Below are 19,520 nucleotides of genomic sequence, written 5' to 3'. Positions count from 1 at the left end.
CCGGCTGCCCGAGTTCGATTCCCGCTCACGGCCAACACCGCCGGCGACGATTATCCGAACCGGTCCCGGGCCTCCCCTACCATAGGTCGACTCGGCCTACAATGAGTACCTGGTGCGGTGTGTAGCAGCGGCAGCGGCGGCGGCGGCGGTAATAAAACATTCGCCAAACCGGGAGAGGCAAAGGCGGACCGGGCGTGGTGGCACCGGCCACCCCACCCACCCAACACCACCGACACGGCCACCCCACCCACCCAACACCACCCCCACCCACCTCGTGCGGTCGCAAGTGCCGGTAGCCTCCACGGGCGCCTCCGCGAGCCGCTCGCTAACGGCGCTCGCCGCCCCTCCCGACGGTCTGTCACAGGCTACACGCCGGGGGGTCTCTGTCTTTGCGAGCGTGCAGGCAAGGGGCAGGCGGGCAAAGGGGGGCGGCAGGGCAAGGGGGGGCGGCAGGGCAGCCACGCTCACATTGGCGCAGGATGGTGGCGAGCGAGCACTTGAAGCGCTCTCGGGCCTGCTCCAGCTCCGCCTCCTGGCTTGCCTTCTCGTTGGTGAGTCGCCTCACGTGGCTGTTGGAGGACTGCACCATGGCGTAGAAGGCGTTGGAGGTGCGGCGGTTCACCTCGCCGCGCTCCATCCACGTGAGCAGCACGCTGATGGCGCTCGGGAACTTGCTGTCGTCTGTGGTGGGCGGGGGACGATGACAACGATGACGACGATGACGGTGATGACGGCGATGACGGCGATGACGACGATGACGACAATGATGACGATGACGACGATGACGACGATGACGACAATAACGACAATGACGACGACAATGACGACAATGACGACGACAATGACGACGACAATGACGACAATGACGACGACAATGACGACGACAATGACGACGACAATGACGACAATGACAACAATGACAATGACGACGACAATGACGACAATGACAACAATGACAATGACGACGACAATGACGACAATGACAACAATGACAATGACAACAATGACGACGACAATGACGACAATGACAACAATGACAATGATGACGACAATGACGACAATGACAACAATGACAATGACAACAATGACGACAATGACAACAACGACAATGACAACAATGACAACGACAATGACGATGACAATAACGACAATAACGACAATGACGACAATGACAACAATGACAATGACGACGACAATGACGACGACGACAATGACGACAATGACAACAATGACAATGACAACAATGACAATGACGACGACAATGACAACAATGACAATAACAACAATGACGACAATGACGACGACAATGACGACAATGACAACAATGACAACAATGACGACAACAATGACAATGCCAACAACGACAATAACGACAACAACGACAACGACGACAACGACGACGTCAACGACGAGGAGCGGCGACGACGAGCAGGGGGGCCCCCTACCCTTGAGCTTCTCGACGAGCTGCGACGCTTCGTGCTCCGTGTAGTGGAAGATGGGCGGCGGCGACGGCGACCGGCGGCGCTCCGCGTCGCCGCGGCGACGGTGGCGCTCCTCCCGCGCCAGCGCCCGCTGGCGGCACTCCCACTCGTACTGGTCGTCGCGCGCGCTCGCAAAGTCCACGTGCAGGCGGCCCAGGTCCTGCTTGTCACTGCTGGCGCCGATGCGCATGCGGTAGCCTGCGGGAGGGGCGGCGGTGGTGGTGGTGGGTGGTGGGGTGGGGTGGTGGGTGGGTGGATGGGAGGGTGAGTGGGAGGGTGGGTGAGTGGATGGGAGGGTGGGTGGGAGGGTGGATGGGAGGGTGAGTGGGAGGGTGGGTGGATGGGAGGGTGGGTGGGAGGGTGGGTGGATGGGTGGGTGGGAGGGTGGGTGGGAGGGTGGGTGGGAGGGTGGGTGGGAGGGTGGGTGGATGGGAGGGTGGGAGAGTGGGTGGATGGGAGGGTGAGTGGGAGGGTGGGTGGATGGGAGGGTGGGTGGGAGGGTGGGTGGATGGGAGGGTGAATGGGAGGCTGGGTGGATGGGAGGGTGGGAGGGTGGGTGGATGGGAGGGTGGGTGGATGGATGGGAGGGTGGGTGGGTGGATGGGAGTGTGTGAGTGTGTGTGTGTGAGTGTGTGTGAGTGTGTGTGAGTGTGTGCGAGTGTGTGAGTGTGTGTGTGAGTGTGTGCGAGTGTGTGTGTGTGTGTGAGTGTCCGGCAAAACAACCCCCTACCTCCTCGCGGTGCCAGAAGGGCAACTCTGTCGTGGACAGTGCTGTGGGGGGAGGGCCAATTCCGATTGGTTCCTCCCCTCATGGTGTCTGCGACCACCACAGGGGCTAAACGGGGGCTCTGGACGGGTGTGAGGGGCTGGTAACTCCACCTTCAATAAATTACCACTAAACTACGACTTAAATATGTAACAAATAAGCTTGTGCCGGAGGCCCCGGGGGGACAGGCGTCTATGACGTCTCCCGGCCAAACCCCAATTGGCGGAGCCAGGAGATTGAATCTCTACCCTCGGGGCTCCTCCAGAAACAACGAAAAACCACTACGGATGGCCACGTGGAATGTTCGAACGCTCACTGCGGAGGAGAGGCTACCACTCCTGTCGGGAGCTGGACCGGTACCGCCTGGATCTCTGTGGCATTCAGGAGGTCCGGTGGACCGGTTCTGGCTCCTGCCACCATGAGGGGTGGACAGTCCTCTACTCGGGGCAGCAGACTGCCAAACAACAGGGTGTGGCTCTTCTTTTGAACAAAAGAATGAAGGGGGCGTGGGAGCGTGGCGGTGAGGTGTGGGAAGCTGTAAGTACCAGGTTACTTTGGGCATGCCTTCCCATCAATCGGAGGCGAGTATTGGTGGTCGTGGTTACTTATGCCCCCACCGAAGACGAACATCCGTGGAGGGATGCAGGCAAAGCCGATGAGTCAGATGCCTTCTATGACCTCCTGTCACAGGTGCTGGCTAAAGTGGCCCCTCGGGATAGAGTCATCATGTTGGGTGACTTCAATGCCCGAGTTGGTCATGATACTGGCACCTGATCTGGAGTGATTGGAGGGCATGGGCCGGATCAGCTCAATAACAACGGTAGGAGGCTGCTAGATTTTTGTGCAGCCCATGGGCTTGTAATTACCAACACGCTGTTCCGGCATCGGCGCATCCACACAACATCATGGATGCATGCCGGGTCCAAGCAAGAACATCTGCTGGACTACATAGTGACGGACCAGCGGATGCGAGCCCATGTCCTTGACACCAGGACCTACCGTGGAGCTGATCTGCCCTCTGACCATCGACTAGTCATCTGTAAGATGCGCCTGTCATTCTTCCGCTCCGGTGGTGGGTGTACACCCAGGACCCCATTCCAACCAAAAGTGGCCTGGTCTCAGTTATCTGATGAAAGTTGCAAGCGAGAATTTCATCATCGCCTGCGGCTGGGGTTGGCATCGTCCCCCACTCCTCCTGATGTCGAGGGGAAATGGGCGAGGTTTAGAACTGTGACTCATGCGGCTGCAATGTCTGCTGTGGGTACACGGTCACGACCTCCCCAGAGACCCTGGCTGACAGAGGAGGTGTTCAGGATGGTTGAGAAAAAGCGACAGGCCCACTGTCAGCGGCTACAGAATCCCACGTCAGAGAATGAAAAGGCTTACCGCAACCTTCGCTCGGAGGTTCGGAGAGCCGTGAGGCGCTGCAAGGATGGGTGGTGGTCGCGGGTTGCTGAGGAGATGGAGTCTGCCTCAGTGGCCCGCGATCACAAATCTCTATTTAACTCCATCAAAAAAGTAACCTGCAGCGTCACACCTATTACCATCATTAGGGGAAAAAACGGTGATCCAATCTCCGACCCCCAGGAACAGGTTTGCAGATTTGCTGAGCATTTCTGTGAGGTCCAGGGGGAGGGAAAATCCCTCAGCCAGGAAAACATCGTGGCATAAAGTGAGGATGACCCTGCTGAGGCTGTGGTGCCTCAAATATTGGAAGAAGTCACCCCCTGTGAGTGGCTGGCTGAGGTGCCATCTGTTGAGGAAGTACTGAGGGCAATCCGGAGTCTGAGACCAGGAAAGGCAGCGGGCAGAGATGATCTCCCAAGCGAAATGCTGAGGGAGGGTGGAGTTTGTGCACAGACTGCCCTATATGACATCATAACAGTCTGGATCACTGGACTGGTTCCGCAGGATTGGAAGGATGCCCTGGTGGTCCCCCTCTTTAAGAAGGGGGGCCGCACAGACTGTAACAACTACAGGGGCATTTCACTCCTCAGTGTGCCGGGAAAGGTCCTGGCAAGGATTATTCAACATCGCCTTGCCAGGCACGCTGAGGAGAGGCTTGCGGAGCCCCAGTGCGGTTTCAGGAAAGGGCGGTCCTGCACAGATGCCATATTTTCTGTCCATCTGCTACAGCAGAGGTGTAGGGAATTCCAGCAAGATCTACATCTCTGCTTTATTGACCTGGTCAAGGCCTATGATACCATCCATAGGCCTGGGCTCTGGGTTGTTCTTCGTGCCTTTGGAGTACCTGACCCTCTTCTCACGATCATTAAGGACCTTCATGATGGTGAGCGGGCCCGGGTAAAACTACGTGGCTGGGAGTCCGAGCCTTTCCCTTTACACCTTGGGGTGCGACAGGGATGTCCTCTGGCTCCCACATTATTTAACATCTATTTCGACCACGTAGTTCGTGAAGCCTTCAATAGCTGTACCGGGGGAATCTCCATATGGTACAGATATAATGGGAGGCTGATCGATGCCCGGGTGCGGTCAAGGGATGGCTCCCTATTGCTAAACCACGTTATGTATGCTGATGATTTGGTAATAGCTGCTCATTCAGAGGAGGAGTTGGAGACACTGCTGCTGAGACTGGAGCGTGCCACTAAGAGATGGGGCCTTACCATCAGCCCCACCATAACTAAGCACCTGCCTGGGTATTTTGTACCATCGAACACTCCACCCCCACAACTCCCAATCGGTGATGGGGCAGTTGTGGAGAGAGTGGAGAGTTTCCCATACCTGGGAAGTGTGCTTATGACCGGCTCCAGTTTAACAGCAGAGGTCTCACTCCGAATCAGTCAAGCGGCAATATCTTTTCATCGGTTGCGTAACGCTGTGTGGAAGCTACCTGGTCTGTCGCTCCGCACTAAGCTTCAGGTCTTCTCGGCCACAGTCATTCCCTCCCTTCTCTACGCTTGCGAAACGTGGACCCCCCCCTAATGGAACATCTTCGTCGGTTAGAAACATTTAGGCTGGCCTGCCTACGATCCATCCTGGGTTTAACCAGACTGGATTGTGTGAGGAGCTCACAAATCCTTGAAAGATCTGGGCAAGGTCCCATCGGTGAGCTCCTCCGGCGGGCAAGGCTGCGATGGCTGGGTCATGTAGCCCGCATGCCCAGCCACCGCATGCCGAAACAGCTTCTGTTCGGCCGGATTGAGGGGGCTAAGCGGGCGCGGCATGGGCTAGAGAAGAGATGGAGTGATGTGGTACAGGAGGACATGGAGCTGAGTGGACTTGCCGATGACTGGTACCAGCGGTGTCAACATCGGCCTCTGTGGAGGAGGCACGTGAAGGACGCTACTGGGCAGTTGGAGGCAGTCGCCCTCCAACAACAACGGCGGGCGGAGGAGCAACGCTCAGAACAACGAGCGGAGCGTCGGGTGGCTAAAGCACAGCAGGTTGGTACAGTAGGGGGCACAGGTGGTGCATCAGCCAGTCATCTCAGTCAGTCGACCCGTGGCACCACCTGAGTCTGCCCCGTGACCTCCTGCCAGCTTGGCACAAGCGTCGTGGTGACGTCACCGCCACTTAGTGGCGAATGGCGGTTGTTGTTGTTGTGTGTGTGTGCGAGTGTGTGCATCACCCCTCACCCGACAGGTATATGGCCCTCTCCACGGCCTGTGGCTGAGCAAAGCGTGAGTGTGTGAGTGTGTGTGAGTGTGCGTGTGAGTGTGTGTGTGTTTATGAGTGTGTGTGAGTGAGTGTGTGTGAGTGAGTGTGAATGAGTGTGAGTGAGTGTGAGTGTGTGCACCACCGCTCACCCGACAGGTATATGGCCCTCTCCACGGCCTGTGGCTGATCAAAGCGTGAGTGTGTGAGTGTGTGAGTGTGAGTGAGTGTGAGTGAGTGTGAGTGTGTGTGTGAGTGTGTGTGAGTGAGTGTGAGCGAGTGAGTGTGAGTGAGTGTGCACCACCCCTCACCCGACAGGTATATGGCCCTCTCCACGGCCTGTGGCTGAGCAAAGCGCACGTGGGCAAAGTTCTTCTTCCCCTTGCGCAGGGCCGTGAGCTCGCCGCACTTCTCAAACACCTCGCGGATTGTCTCCTCGCTCGCCGCCTCCGGCAGGCCCCCCACAAACACCGTCTTGCAGCCGGGGGGGCGCTCGCGCAGGGACGGGGGGGGCAGGTCTGGGGGGGGGGGGCGGGGGTGGGACGACGCGACGTGGTGACGTGGTGACGCGGTGACGCGTTCCACCGCGACGCGCCGACGACGCGGTGGTGGTGACATCATAGTAGTGGTAGTGACATCATGGCGGCGGTGGTGACATCATGGTGGTGATGGTGGTGGTGACATCATAGTGGTGGTAGTGACATCATGGTGTTGGTGGTGTTGACATCATGGTGGTGATGGTGGTGGTGAAATCATAGTGGTGGTAGTGACATCATGGTGGTGGTGGTGGTGACATCATGGTGGTGATGGTGGTGGTGACATCATAGTGGTGGTGATATCATGGTGGTGGTGACATCATGGTGGTGGTGGTGACATCATGGTGGTGGTGGTGGTGACATCATGATGGTTGTGGTGACATCATGGTGGTGGTGGTGGTGACATCATGGTGGTGGTGGTGACATCATAGTAGTGGTGGTGACATCATGGTGGTGGTGACATCATAGTAGTGGTGGTGACATCATGGTGGTGGTGACATCGTAGTAGTGGTGGTGACATCATGGTGGTGGTGACATCATGGTGGTGGTGACATCATAGTAGTGGTGGTGACATCATGGTGGTGGTGACATCATAGTAGTGGTGGTGACATCACGGTGGTAGCGGTGGTGGTGACATCATGATGGTGGTGGTGACATCATGATGGTGGTGGTGACATCATGATGGTGGTGGTGACATCATGGCGGTGGTTGCAACATCATGGCGGTGGCGCCGATGACGGCGCCAGCGACGACGGTGACATCATGTTGGCGATGATGTCACGGTGGCGGTGATTGTGGCGGGGCGGTGGCCGTGACCGCGGCGGGGATGATGTTACGGTGCTGCTTGCAGGTGACGGTGGCGGTGACGGTGACGCCGACGGTGACGCCGGTGACGCCGGTGACGCCGGTGGTGGCGACTTCCCTTACTGGGATTGGGTGGGAAGAGAGTGCAGTTGGTGCAGTGGATGATCTCCTTGGGCTGCTGCTGCTGCTGCTGCAGACCGGGAGGCATCAGCTGCTGCTGGCAGAAGCTCTGGTAGACGTTCATGCCGGCGGTGAAAGCCATGGGGTCGAAGCCGGAGTCCATGCCAGGCGGTGCCGAACCCAGCAACCCTATCCTGGGCTCGAACCCGGAACCGGCGCCGCCGCCGCCGCCGCCGCCGTCCATGCCTGGGGAGTTTCCACAATCCGGCGAAAAGCACCAGCACCACCACCAACGTCACCACCACCACCACCATCTTCCACCACTGCCACCAACGTCACCACCACCACCACTATGACAACCACCACAACGACTACGACCACCACCACCACGACCACCACCATCACCACCACTACCACAACAACAACGATCACCACAACCACCACATACAGCACCACATCCACAACCATCGCCGCCAACACATTCACAACCACCAACGCATTCACAGTCACAACCACCAGACTCACCACCAACACACTCACCACCAACACACTCACCACCAACACACTAACCACCACCACACTCACCACCACCACACTCACCACCAACACACTCACCACCAACACACTCACCACCAACACACTCACCACCAACACCACACTCACCACCAACACCACACTCACCACCACCACATTCACAACCACCAACGCATTCACAGTCACAACCACCACACTCACCACCAACACACTCACCACCAACACACTCACCACCGCCAACACATTAACAACCACCAACACATTCACAACCACCACACTCACCACCACCACACTCACCACCACCACCACAGTCACCACCAACACACTCACCACCACCAACACACTCACCACCTCCACACTCACCACCGCCAACACATTAACCACCAACACATTCGCAACCACCAATACATTCACAACCACCAACACATTCACAACCACCACACTCACCACCAACACATTCACAACCACCACACTCACCACCACCACACTCACCACCACCACCACACTCACCACCAACACACTCACCACCAACACATTCACAACCACCACACTCACCACCAACACACTCACCACCACCACACTCACCACCACCACACTCACCACCACCACCACACTCACCACCAACACACTCACCACCACCAACACACTCACCACCAACACATTCACAATCACCACACTCACCACCACCAACACACTCACCACCACCAACACATTCACAGTCACAACCACCACACTCACCAAGGTGATGGATATGATGGTGGTGAGTGTGGTGGTGGTGGTGGTGAGTGTGGTGGTGAGTGTGTTGGTGGTGAGTGTGGTGGTGGTGAGCGTGGGGGTGGTGTGTGGTGGTGGTGAGTGTGTTGGGGGTGAGTGTTGTGGTGGTGGCGAGTGTGGACGTGGTGGTGGTGGTGGTGGAAATGTGGTGCTGGTGAGTATGGACGTGGTGGTGGTGGTGAGTGTGGTGGTGGTGATTGTGGTTGTGTTGGTGCTGGTGAGTGTGGTGGTGGTGTTTGTGGACATGATGGTGGTAAGTGTGGACGTGGTGGTGAGTGTGGTGGTGGTGAGTGTGAACGTGGTGGTGGTGAGTGTGGTGGTGATGGTGGTTGTGTTGGTGGTGAGTGTTGTGGTGGTGGTTGTGGACATGGTGGTGGTGAGTGTGGACGTGATGGTGATTGTGGTGGTGATGGTTGTGGACATGGTGGTGGTGAGTGTGGACGTGATGGTGATTGTGGTGGTAGTGGTTGTGGACATGGTGGTGGTGAGTGTGGACGTGCTGCTGGTGGTGGTGGTTGTGGACATGGTGGTGGTGAGTGTGGACGTGATGGTGATTGTGGTGGTGGTGAGTGTGGACGTGATGGTGATTGTGGTGGCGAGTGTGGACGTGATGGTGATTGTGGTGGTGGTGGTGAGTGTGGACGTGATGGTGATTGTGGTGGTGGTGAGTGTGGACGTGCTGGTGGTGGTGGTTGTGGACATGGTGGTGGTGAGTGTGGACGTGATGGTGATTGTGGTGGTGGTGAGTGTGGACGTGCTGGTGGTGGTGGTTGTGCACATGGTGGTGGTGAGTGTGGACGTGATGGTGATTGTGCTGGTGGTGGTGGTGAGTGTGGACGTGCTGGTGGTGGTGTGGACATGCTGCTGCTGCTGCTGGTGGTGGATGTGACACCCACCGCCCATACCCATCATGCTGGCCATGTTGGCCATCTGCATGGCGTCCGCCCAGCCGCCCAGCGGCCCTACCCCCTCCTCCATGTCCATCATGAGGGCCGGCTCACGGCCCACTGCTCACACACGCAACAAAGACAAAGGTCCCCCGTGTAGCCTTCACGCAACGCCGGGGGCAAGTGCTGCAGCAGCAGCGGTGGCTATGCAACGCCGCACACGCTGGCACGCGCACACACATACATTCACATACACACACTCACATACATTCACATACACACACTCACATACATTCACATACACATACATTCACATACACATACATACACACACATACACACTCACACACATACATTCACATGCACACATACACACACTCACACACACATACATACATTCACATACACACATACATTCACATGCACACACTCACACACATTCACATACACACATACACACACATACATACACATACACACACACTCACACACATACACACATTCACACACATACACACACTCACACACATACACACTCACACACATACATTCACATACACACACTCACACACACATATATTCACATACACACACTCACACACACATACATTCACATACACACACTCAACAACAACCGCCATTCGCCACTAAGTGGCGGTGACGTCACCACAACGCTTGTGCCAGGCTATGTGCACCCTGAGGCCACGTGAAGTGTCGAACGCCCGCTGGCAGGAAGTCACGGGGCAGACCCAGCAGGTGCCACGGGTCGACTGACTGAGATGACTGGCTGATGCACCACCTGTGCCCCCTACTGTGCCAACCTGCTGTGCTTTAGCCACCCGGCGCTCCGCTCGTTGTTCTGAGCGTCGCTCCTCCGCCCTCCGTTGTTGTTGGAGGGCGACTGCCTCCAACTGCCCAGCAGCATCCTTCACGAGCCTCCTCCACAGAGGCCGATCTTGACACCGCTGGCACCAGTCATCGGCAAGTCCACTCAGCTCCACGTCCTCCTGTACCACATCACTCCATCTCTTCTCTAGCCCGTGCCGCGCCCGCTTAGCCCCCTCAATCCGGCCAAACAAAAGCTGTTTCGGCATGCGGTGGCTGGGCATGCGGGCTACATGACCCAGCCATCGCAGCCTTGCCCGCCAGAGGAGCTCACCGATGGGACCTTGCCCAGATCTTTCAAGGATTTATGAGCTCCTCACACAATCCAGCCTGGTTAAACCCAGGATGAATCGTAAGCAGGCCAGCCTAATGTTTCCAACCGGCGAAGATGTTCCATTAGGGGGGTCCACGTTTCGCAAGCGTAGAGAAGGGAGGGAATGACCATGGCCGAGAAGACCTGAAGCTTCGTGCGGAGCGATATACACACACACACTCACACACGCACTCACATACATACATACACTCACACACACACTCACATACAAACTCTCACACACACACGCACACACTCACATACATACACACTCACATACACACACTCACATACACTCACAAAAAGACAAAAATCCCCCATATAGCCTTAACAGACTGTAGGGGCAAGTGCTGTTAGCGAGCAGCACCTATGAAGGCCGGAACGGTACACGAGGGGGTGGGTGGCCAGCACCACGCCCGGCCGCCTTTGTCTCCCCAGTGGCGATGTTTACCACTACACACCGCACCAGCTACTCATTTGAGGCCGAGTCGACCTAGGGAGGACCCAGGACCGGTTCAGATAATCGTCGTGGCCGTGAGCGGGAATCGAACCCGGGTCGCCGGGTTCATAGCGCAGCGTAGCGCTAACCGCTAGACCACCGCACACACACACAGCGCCAGCAGCAGCAATCATCGCCACCCCCTGACGGTGAAACCACCCCAGCTGCTGGTGCTGCGTCTGTGAAACAGCGCCAGCAGCAGCAACAGCAGCAGCAGCGTCTTCCTGCGTTGACGATCGCGCTGTGAGTGTGTCACACGGGGACAGCTGCCGCTGGGGGTGCCCCCTCCCTAGGCTACGCCACGCAGCAGCAATCATCGCCACTCTCTTTGAGGGTGAAACCACCGCAGCTGCTGGTGCTGCGTCCGTGAAACAGCGGCACCAGCGGCTCTGCCTTCCAAGGGGGAACTCAATTATTGATCACTCGCTCTACTACCCGGCTTCGATTAATACACGGCCTACGCGGAGGGTGGGGGAGGGGGGGGGGATGCGTGACGTCAGCAGGCGCGCCGCGTGACGTCAGCAGGCAGGCCGCGTGACGTCAGCAGGCACTCCGCGTGACGTCAGCAGGCACACCGCGTGACGTCAGCAGGCACGACGCTGTCGCGTGCGGGTGACATCACATCTGTGACATCATAGATATGTGACATCACGGATGTGACGTCACACACGTGACGTCACACACGTGACGTGACGTCACACACGTGACGTCACACACGTGACGTCACACATGTGAGACGTCACACATGTGTGACGTCACCGCTCACTCGCCGTGCAAAATACATCCATTACTGCGCCCCCCTCCCCCACCCCGCCACCCCCCCCCCCCAAAACACAAAAGTCTATTTTTATAATTTTTGCATGGTGTACCAGTCTGGAAGCTACCCGCATGGCAAATGCCAAGTTCGCCGCGTGTCGGGAAGTACGCTGAACATCCCCAACAGACGCACACAATCACAAAATTTCCCTCTTTTTTTTTTTTAAATATATAGATATATAGATACGGATAGAGGCGGGCGCCTGCTCAGGCGTTAGATACAAACGCGTCGTCAAGCCCCGCCACGGCTCCGTCAAGCCCCGCCACGGCTCCGTCAAGCCCCGCCACGGCTCCGTCAAGCCCCGCCACGGCTCCGTCAAGCCCCGCCACGGCTCCGTCAAGCCCCGCCACGGGCCCGACACGGAGCGAGGGCTGGCTCGCTCCTGGCGCGGCACCGGCGCGGCCCGAGTGATGGCAGAGCAAATCCACCGCGACATTCACAAATCGGAGCGAGCGCGGCGCTTCGCCAGCAATCAGCGACCCCCGGCGTCAGCGGTCGACAGGCAGGTCCGCGGAGAAGCCCCCCCCCCCCGCTGCTGCTGCTGCTGCTGCTGCTGCGGCGGTGGCGGTGGTGGCGGTGGTGGCGGGTTTCACGGTGCCACGCGTGTGTGTGTGTGTGCGTGTGTGGATGTACAGTCGCGCCCCGGGACACTTCCGCTTGGGAATGCGGCGAAACCTTACCCGTTTTCCGCGAATGTTTTGCGAGACGATTTTAAATGTGTTCTAGATTTAAAGCTTTCGTGACTGCTAGGATCCATAGCTCTTTGCTTCTATTGGGTAAAGTCACGTAGGTAAAAAAAATAATAATAACAAAAAATCACGTTTCGGCCACAACACAAGCGGCCTTCATCAGGTGAAGCGACGAGACTGTCTGGTAGGACAGCGCTGTCCTACCAGACAGTCTCGTCCCTTCACCTGATGAAGGCCGCTTGTGTTGTGGCCGAAACGTCGTGAGAATTTTATTATTTTATTTTCACCTACGTGACTTTACCCAATAGAACCAAAGAGTATGGATTTTAAAAGATGTTTCAGTGAATATTAATTTGATGAGCGGGGCCGATGGGTTCGGAATAGATTTTAGTTTTTTTTTTAATTATCACAACTTTCTGTATTTAACGTCGGAAGCGATTCACACCTTTGAGTTCTCACGCCGGCATTAGGTTATTTCGAGCGGTTCATACTTTGGTGGCGTCACGTGCTAATGCTCCATCACGTGTTGCGAATCTATTACACGGTGACTACCGAAAATGAAGCTCCGCTTAAAAAAAAAATGTTGAACGGCAACTGGACATTTCCCCTCCCCCCCCCCAAAATCGTCCAGCCCTACCGTACACACCGCAGCCCGCGCCTCGCGAATCGACCGCGTGGGCGAGGCAACGGTCCGCCACGCGGCCTCGCAAGCTCTGCCGGGCACCTGCGAAAGGCAGGCGGGGGCACCGTGACGGCTGCTGGTGGAGAGATGTGGCCCGGCACCGCCCCTGGGTGCCGATGTTTTGACCGCACGCCGCCCCGGGTCGACTCGGGCCTCGGGGGCCAGGGCCAAGGGGGCCCGGGCTAAGGGGCCCCAGGTCAAGGGCCCCGGGTCGACTCGGGCCTCGGGGGCCAGGGCCAAGGGGGCCCCGGGTCAAGGGCCCCGGGTCGACTCGGGCCTCGGGGGCCAGGGCCAAGGGGCCCCCGGGTCAAGGGCCCCGGGTCGACTCGGGCCTCGGGGGCCAGGGCCAAGGGGCCCCGGGTCAAGGGCCCCGGGACCGATTCTGACCGTCGTCGTCGCCGCCGGCGGTGTCAGTGTTGTCGGCGGTGTCGGTGTTGTCGGCGGAGTTCGTTATGTCGTCTGTGTTGTCGGTGTTGTCGGCGGTGTCGGTGTTGTCGGCGTTGTCGGTGTTGTCGCCCGCGAGCGGGACTCGAGCTCAGGTTCGAGTCCCGCTCGCGGTTACCGCCGCCACGGGAGCCAACCGGAGTGCGGGGAGAGAGAGGTCACGATGTTGACTACCTCGCCTGGTATACAGGAGGTCGTGGGTTCGATCCCGACCCCTGCTGTATATTTAGAGTTTGCGTGTCTCTCTCTCATCCTCATGATCATCACGGTGGCCAGGAGATGTTAACTACCTCGCGTGGTATACAGGAGGCCGTGGGGTCGATCCCGACCTCCGACCCCTGCTGTATATTTAGACTTTGCGTGTTTCTCTCTGTGATGGTCGCGTTGATTTTTCTCCAGGTCATCCGGATTTATTCCCCTCCACGTTGAGAATCGCGACTAACGGCCAAACGCGTTTCCATGTCACCGTGCGCTAACCGGTTGCTGTGTGTTGGAGAGTTAAACCCACTACAACATTTACAATTCATTACTAGTACAGCGCTAACCGGTTGCTGTGTGTTGGAGAGTTAAACCCACTACAACATTTACAATTCGCTACTAGTACAGCACTAACCGGTTGCTGTGTGTTGGAGAGTTAAACCCACTACAACATTTATAATTCGTTACTAGTACGGCACTAACCGGTTGCTGTGTGTTGGAGAGTTAAACCCACTACAACATTCACAATTCGTTACTAGTACAGCACTAACCGGTTGCTGTGTGTTGGAGAGTTAAACCCACTACAACATTCACAATTCGTTACTAGTACAGCGCTAACCGGTTGCTGTGTGTTGGAGAGTTAAACCCACTACAACATTTACAATTAGTTACTAGTACAGCACTAACCGGTTGCTGTGTGTTGGAGAGTTAACCCACTACAACATGTACAATTCATTACTAGTACAGCACTAACCGGTTGCTGTGTGTTGGAGAGTTAAACCCACTACTACATTTACAATTCGTTACTAGTACGGCACTAACCGGTTGCTGTGTGTTGGAGAGTTAAACCCACTACAACATTTATAATTCGTTACTAGTACGGCACTAACCGGTTGCTGTGGGTTGGAGAGTTAAACCCACTACTACATTTACAATTCGTTACTAGTACAGCACTAACCGGTTGCTGTGTGTTGGAGAGTTAAACCCACTACAACATTCACAATTCGTTACTAGTACAGCACTAACCGGTTGCTGTGTGTTGGAGAGTTAAACCCACTACAACATTTACAATTCGTTACTAGTACAGCACTAACCGGTTGCTGTGTGTTGCAGAGTTAAACCCACTACTACATTTACAATTCGTTACTAGTACGGCACTAACCGGTTGCTGTGTGTTGGAGAGTTAAACCCATTACAACATTCACAATTTGTTACTAGTACAGCACTAACCGGTTGCTGTGTGTTGGAGAGTTAAACCCACTACAACATTCACAATTCGTTACTAGTACAGCACTAACCGGTTGCTGTGTGTTGGAGAGTTAAACCCACTACAACATTTACAATTCGTTACTAGTACAGCACTAACCGGTTGCTGTGTGTTGCAGAGTTAAACCCACTACTACATTTACAATTCGTTACTAGTACGGCACTAACCGGTTGCTGTGTGTTGGAGAGTTAAACCCACTACAACATTCACAATTCGTTACTAGTACAGCACTAACCGGTTGCTGTGTGTTGGAGAGTTAAACCCACTACAACATTTACAATTCGTTACCAAGTACAGCACTAACCAGTTGCTGTGTGTTGGAGAGTTAAACCCACTACAACATTTACAATTCGTTACTAGTACAGCACTAACCGGTTGCTGTGTGTTGCAGAGTTAAACCCACTACAACATTTACAATTCGTTACTAGTACGGCACTAACCGGTTGCTGTGTGTTGGAGAGTTAAACCCACTACAACATTCACAATTCGTTACTAGTACAGCACTAACCGGTTGCTGTGTGTTGGAGAGTTAAACCCACTACAACATTTACAATTCGTTACCAAGTACAGCACTAACCGGTTGCTGTGTGTTGGAGAGTTAAACCCACTACAACATTTACAATTCGTTACTAGTACAGCACTAACCGGTTGCTGTGTGTTGGAGAGTTAAACCCACTACAACATTCACAATTCGAGTACCGTGACGTTTCGCCAGTAATTACGACCAGCATCATCAGGCGACAGCCAGAGTTGTGGATAAATCCTGCTCCCGTTTCCTTCTTAAAAATCACCTTCCTTCTTATATTTACATACACAGCGCCGAATATCCGAGGCGCTCTGCACAGGGGACGGCGTTACGGGAGAGGGAGGTTTGGTGGGAGCGGCAATTGGAAGCTGGACGTGGCGACGGTACTTCTAGCTTCGCTCGCGCGGAGGGGGGCGGAGTTTGTTCGAGTGCAAGGGGGCGTGGCGGGGAGGAGGAGCTGAAAGGGGGCGACTGCTCGCAAGGAGAACGGGGGGGGGGGCGGTGACGACGGTGAGGAGGAGCAGCAGGAGGAGGAGGGGGGTGGAGCTGGAGGGGGGGCGGAGATGGAGAGGGGGGTGGAGCAGGGGGACGAGGGGGGCGGAGCTGGAGGGGGGGCGGAGCTGGAGGGGGGGGGCGGAGCAGGGGGACGAGGGGGGCGGAGCTGGAGAGGGGGGCGGAGCAGGGGGACGAGGGGGGCGGAGCTGGGGGACGAGGGGGCGGAGCTGGGGGACGAGGGGGGCGGAGCTGGAGAGGGGGGCGGAGCTGGGGGACGAGGGGGGCGGAGCTGGAGAGGGGGCGGGGCTGGAGAGGGGGGCGGAGCGGAGAGGGGGGCGGGGCAGGGGGGCGGAGCAGGGGGACGAGGGGGGCGGAGCAGGGGGACGAGGGGGGCGGAGCGGGGGGACGAGGTGGGCGGAGCTGGCGAGGGGGGGCGGAGCTGGCGCCAAGCGTGAAAGTTCCCCGCTCCCCTGCGGACGTACTGTGGTGGCCAACGAAGCCGTGGCTGGGTCCCAGCAAGGCCTGCTTGGACCACACGCCGCCGCCGCCGCCGCCGCCGCCGCCGCCGGCACCACCGGCACCGCCGGCACCACCGGCACCACCGCCACCGCCACCCACGGCCATTTTCCCTGCCGCCCCGCCACCACCTCCGCCCCCCGTTGGGGGGCTGCCGCGCTTGGCCGCCGGCGGCGGCGGCGGCGGCGCTTTGGCGGGCGACATCCTGCGCTTGCGCGAGCGGTCGGGGGCCGGATCGGGGGGCCCGTCGGCCCCCTCGATCACCACGGGACCCTTGGCGTGGTTGAACTGCAGCGGCTCGTTGTTACGGGCCGGGTCCATGGGGCCTGCGGGGTGGGGGGTGGGTTGGTGGGGGAGCAGGGGGGGAGGGGGGAAGCAACGATGGTGACATCGATGACGACGATGACAATGACGATGACAATGACGATGATGACAATGACGACGATGACGATGATGACGATGACGAAGATGACGACAATGACGAAGATGACGATGACAGTGATAATGATCACGACAATGACGACAATGACGACAATGACGAAGATGACGACGACAATGATAATGGTCACGACAATGATAATGGTCACGACAATGGCGATGATCACCACAATGGCGATGATCACGACAATGGCGATGACAATGACGACGGCGACAATGACGACAGTGATAATGATTACGACAATGACGATGACAACAATGACGAAGATGACGACGACAATGATAATGATCACGACAATCACAATGGCGATGCCAATGACGATGACGACGACGATGACGACGACAATGACGACGACAATGACGAGAAAAGGCCAAAGGTCGTAGTTCCAAACGTAGCGCAACCATCGGCCAAAGTCCGCCGTGTCCGCCCCCCTACGAGTAGACGCACGGTCCGGCGCGGCGACTCTTCAGGCCTCTCGCCGACGGCCCCCCCCCGCGGCCTTCGGCACGGCCTCCTGACGTACCGCGCCCCCCCCCCCCCCCAAGACAAGACACGCGGGGCGGCACCGGTGCAGGGCGGCAACGACGCACCGGTCCTCGGGCAACAAAAGCGCTCGAATCGAAACTTTAATCGGCTCGACGGAATCTTCCGAGGTCGCGACGCGACCCCAAGGGTTCATCCGGCCGGCCCGGAAGTCCGTCCGAAGTATGCCGACGGCGACTGCTCGCAAGGAGGGCCGATGAGAGAGAGAGACGCAGACTCCAAATATACAGCAGCAGCAGCAGCAGGCAGTCATCAGGGTTGTGATCGAAACCACAACCTCCTGTGTACCAGGCAAGGTAGTTAACATCTCATAGCCACCGTGATGACGATGAGAGAGAGACGCAAACTCCAAATATACAGCAGCAGCAGCAGGCAGTCATCAGGGTTGTGATCGAAACCACGACCTCCTGTATACCAGGCGAGGTAGTTAACATCTCCTAGCCACCGTGATGATGATGAGAGAGAGACACAGACTCCAAATATACAGCGGCAGCAGCAGGCAATCATCAGGGTCGGAATCGAACCCACAACATCCTGTATACCACGCGAGGTAGTCAACATTTCCTAGCCACCGTGATGACGATGAGCGAGAGAGACACAAACTCCAAATATACAGCAGCAGCAGGCAGTCATCAGGGTTGTGATCGAAACCACGACCTCCTGTGTACCAGGCGAGGTAGTTAACATCTCCTAGCCACCGTGATGACGATGAGAGAGAGATGCAGACTCCAAATATACAGCAGCAGCAGCAGGCAGTCATCAGGGTCATGATGGAACCCACGACCTCCTGTGTACCAGGCGAGGTAGTTAACATCTCCTAGCCACCGTGATGACGATGAGAGAGACACACAAACTCCAAATATACAGCAGCAGCAGCAGGCAGTCATCAGGGTTGTGATCGAACCCACGACCTCCTGTGTACCAGGCGAGGTAGTTAACATCTCCTAGCCACCGTGATGACGATGAGAGAGATACGCAGACTCCAAATATACAGCAGCAGCAGCAGACAATCATCAGGGTCGGAATCGAACCCAGAACATTCTGTATACCAGGCGAGGTAGTCAATATCTCCTAGCCACCGTGATGATGATGAGAGAGAGACACGCAAACCCCAAATATACAGCAGCAGCAGCAGGCATCCTCAGGGTCGGGATCGAACCCACGACCTCCTGTATACCACGCGAGGTAGTCAACATCTCCTAGCCACCGTGATGATGATGAGCGAGACACAAACTCCAAATATACAGCAGCAGCAGGCAGTCATCAGGGTTGTGATCGAACCCACGACCTCCTGTGTACCAGGCGAGGTAGTTAACATCTCCAAGCCACCGTGATGACGATGAGAGAGAGACACGCAGACTCCAAATATACAGCAGCAGCAGCAGGCAATCATCAGGGTCGGAATCGAACCCACAACATCCTATATACCGGGCGAGGTAGTCAACATCTCCTAGCCACCGTGATGACGATGAGAGAGAGAGAGACACAAACTCCAAATATACAGCAGCAGCAGCAGGTAGTCATCAGGGTTGTGATCGAAACCACGACCTCCTGTGTACCAGGCGAGGTAGTTAACATCTCCTAGCCACCGTGATGACGATGAGAGAGAGATGCAGACTCCAAATATACAGCAGCAGCAGGCAGTCATCAGGGTCGTGATGGAACCCACGACCTCCTGTGTACCAGGCGA

General features: G+C 56.7%; 1 protein-coding gene across 2 annotated transcripts; it reads right to left on the bottom strand.

The window, feature by feature from the left end:
• Nucleotides 1–271: 271 nt before the first annotated feature.
• On the bottom strand, nt 272–17,644 carry LOC142922924 (ecto-NOX disulfide-thiol exchanger 2-like). Of its 2 annotated transcripts, none has more exons than XM_076063864.1 (6): nt 16,815–17,644; nt 9,536–9,637; nt 7,326–7,568; nt 6,174–6,380; nt 1,446–1,679; nt 272–681 (listed from the first exon to the last, which is right to left on the bottom strand). In XM_076063864.1, the coding sequence occupies exons 1-6, from the start codon at nt 17,167–17,169 to the stop codon at nt 359–361; spliced, it is 1,464 nt and encodes a 487-aa protein (XP_075919979.1). In that variant the 5' UTR covers nt 17,170–17,644; the 3' UTR covers nt 272–358. The 2 variants fall into 2 exon arrangements, with proteins under 2 accessions (XP_075919979.1, XP_075919978.1); XM_076063863.1 differs by having other exon boundaries at nt 9,527–9,637; nt 16,815–17,637.
• Between the last annotated feature and the right edge of the window lie 1,876 nt (nt 17,645–19,520).

The sequence above is a fragment of the Petromyzon marinus genome, unplaced genomic scaffold (genome assembly GCF_048934315.1).
Source record: "Petromyzon marinus isolate PM22_M1 ecotype Great Lakes invasive population unplaced genomic scaffold, UKy_Petmar_22M1.pri1.0 PM_Scaffold_219, whole genome shotgun sequence".
In the NCBI taxonomy this organism is placed as follows: domain Eukaryota; kingdom Metazoa; phylum Chordata; class Hyperoartia; order Petromyzontiformes; family Petromyzontidae; genus Petromyzon; species Petromyzon marinus.
Note: the sequence above shows the minus strand (reverse complement) of the source record. Positions and strands in the feature narration are given on the sequence as shown.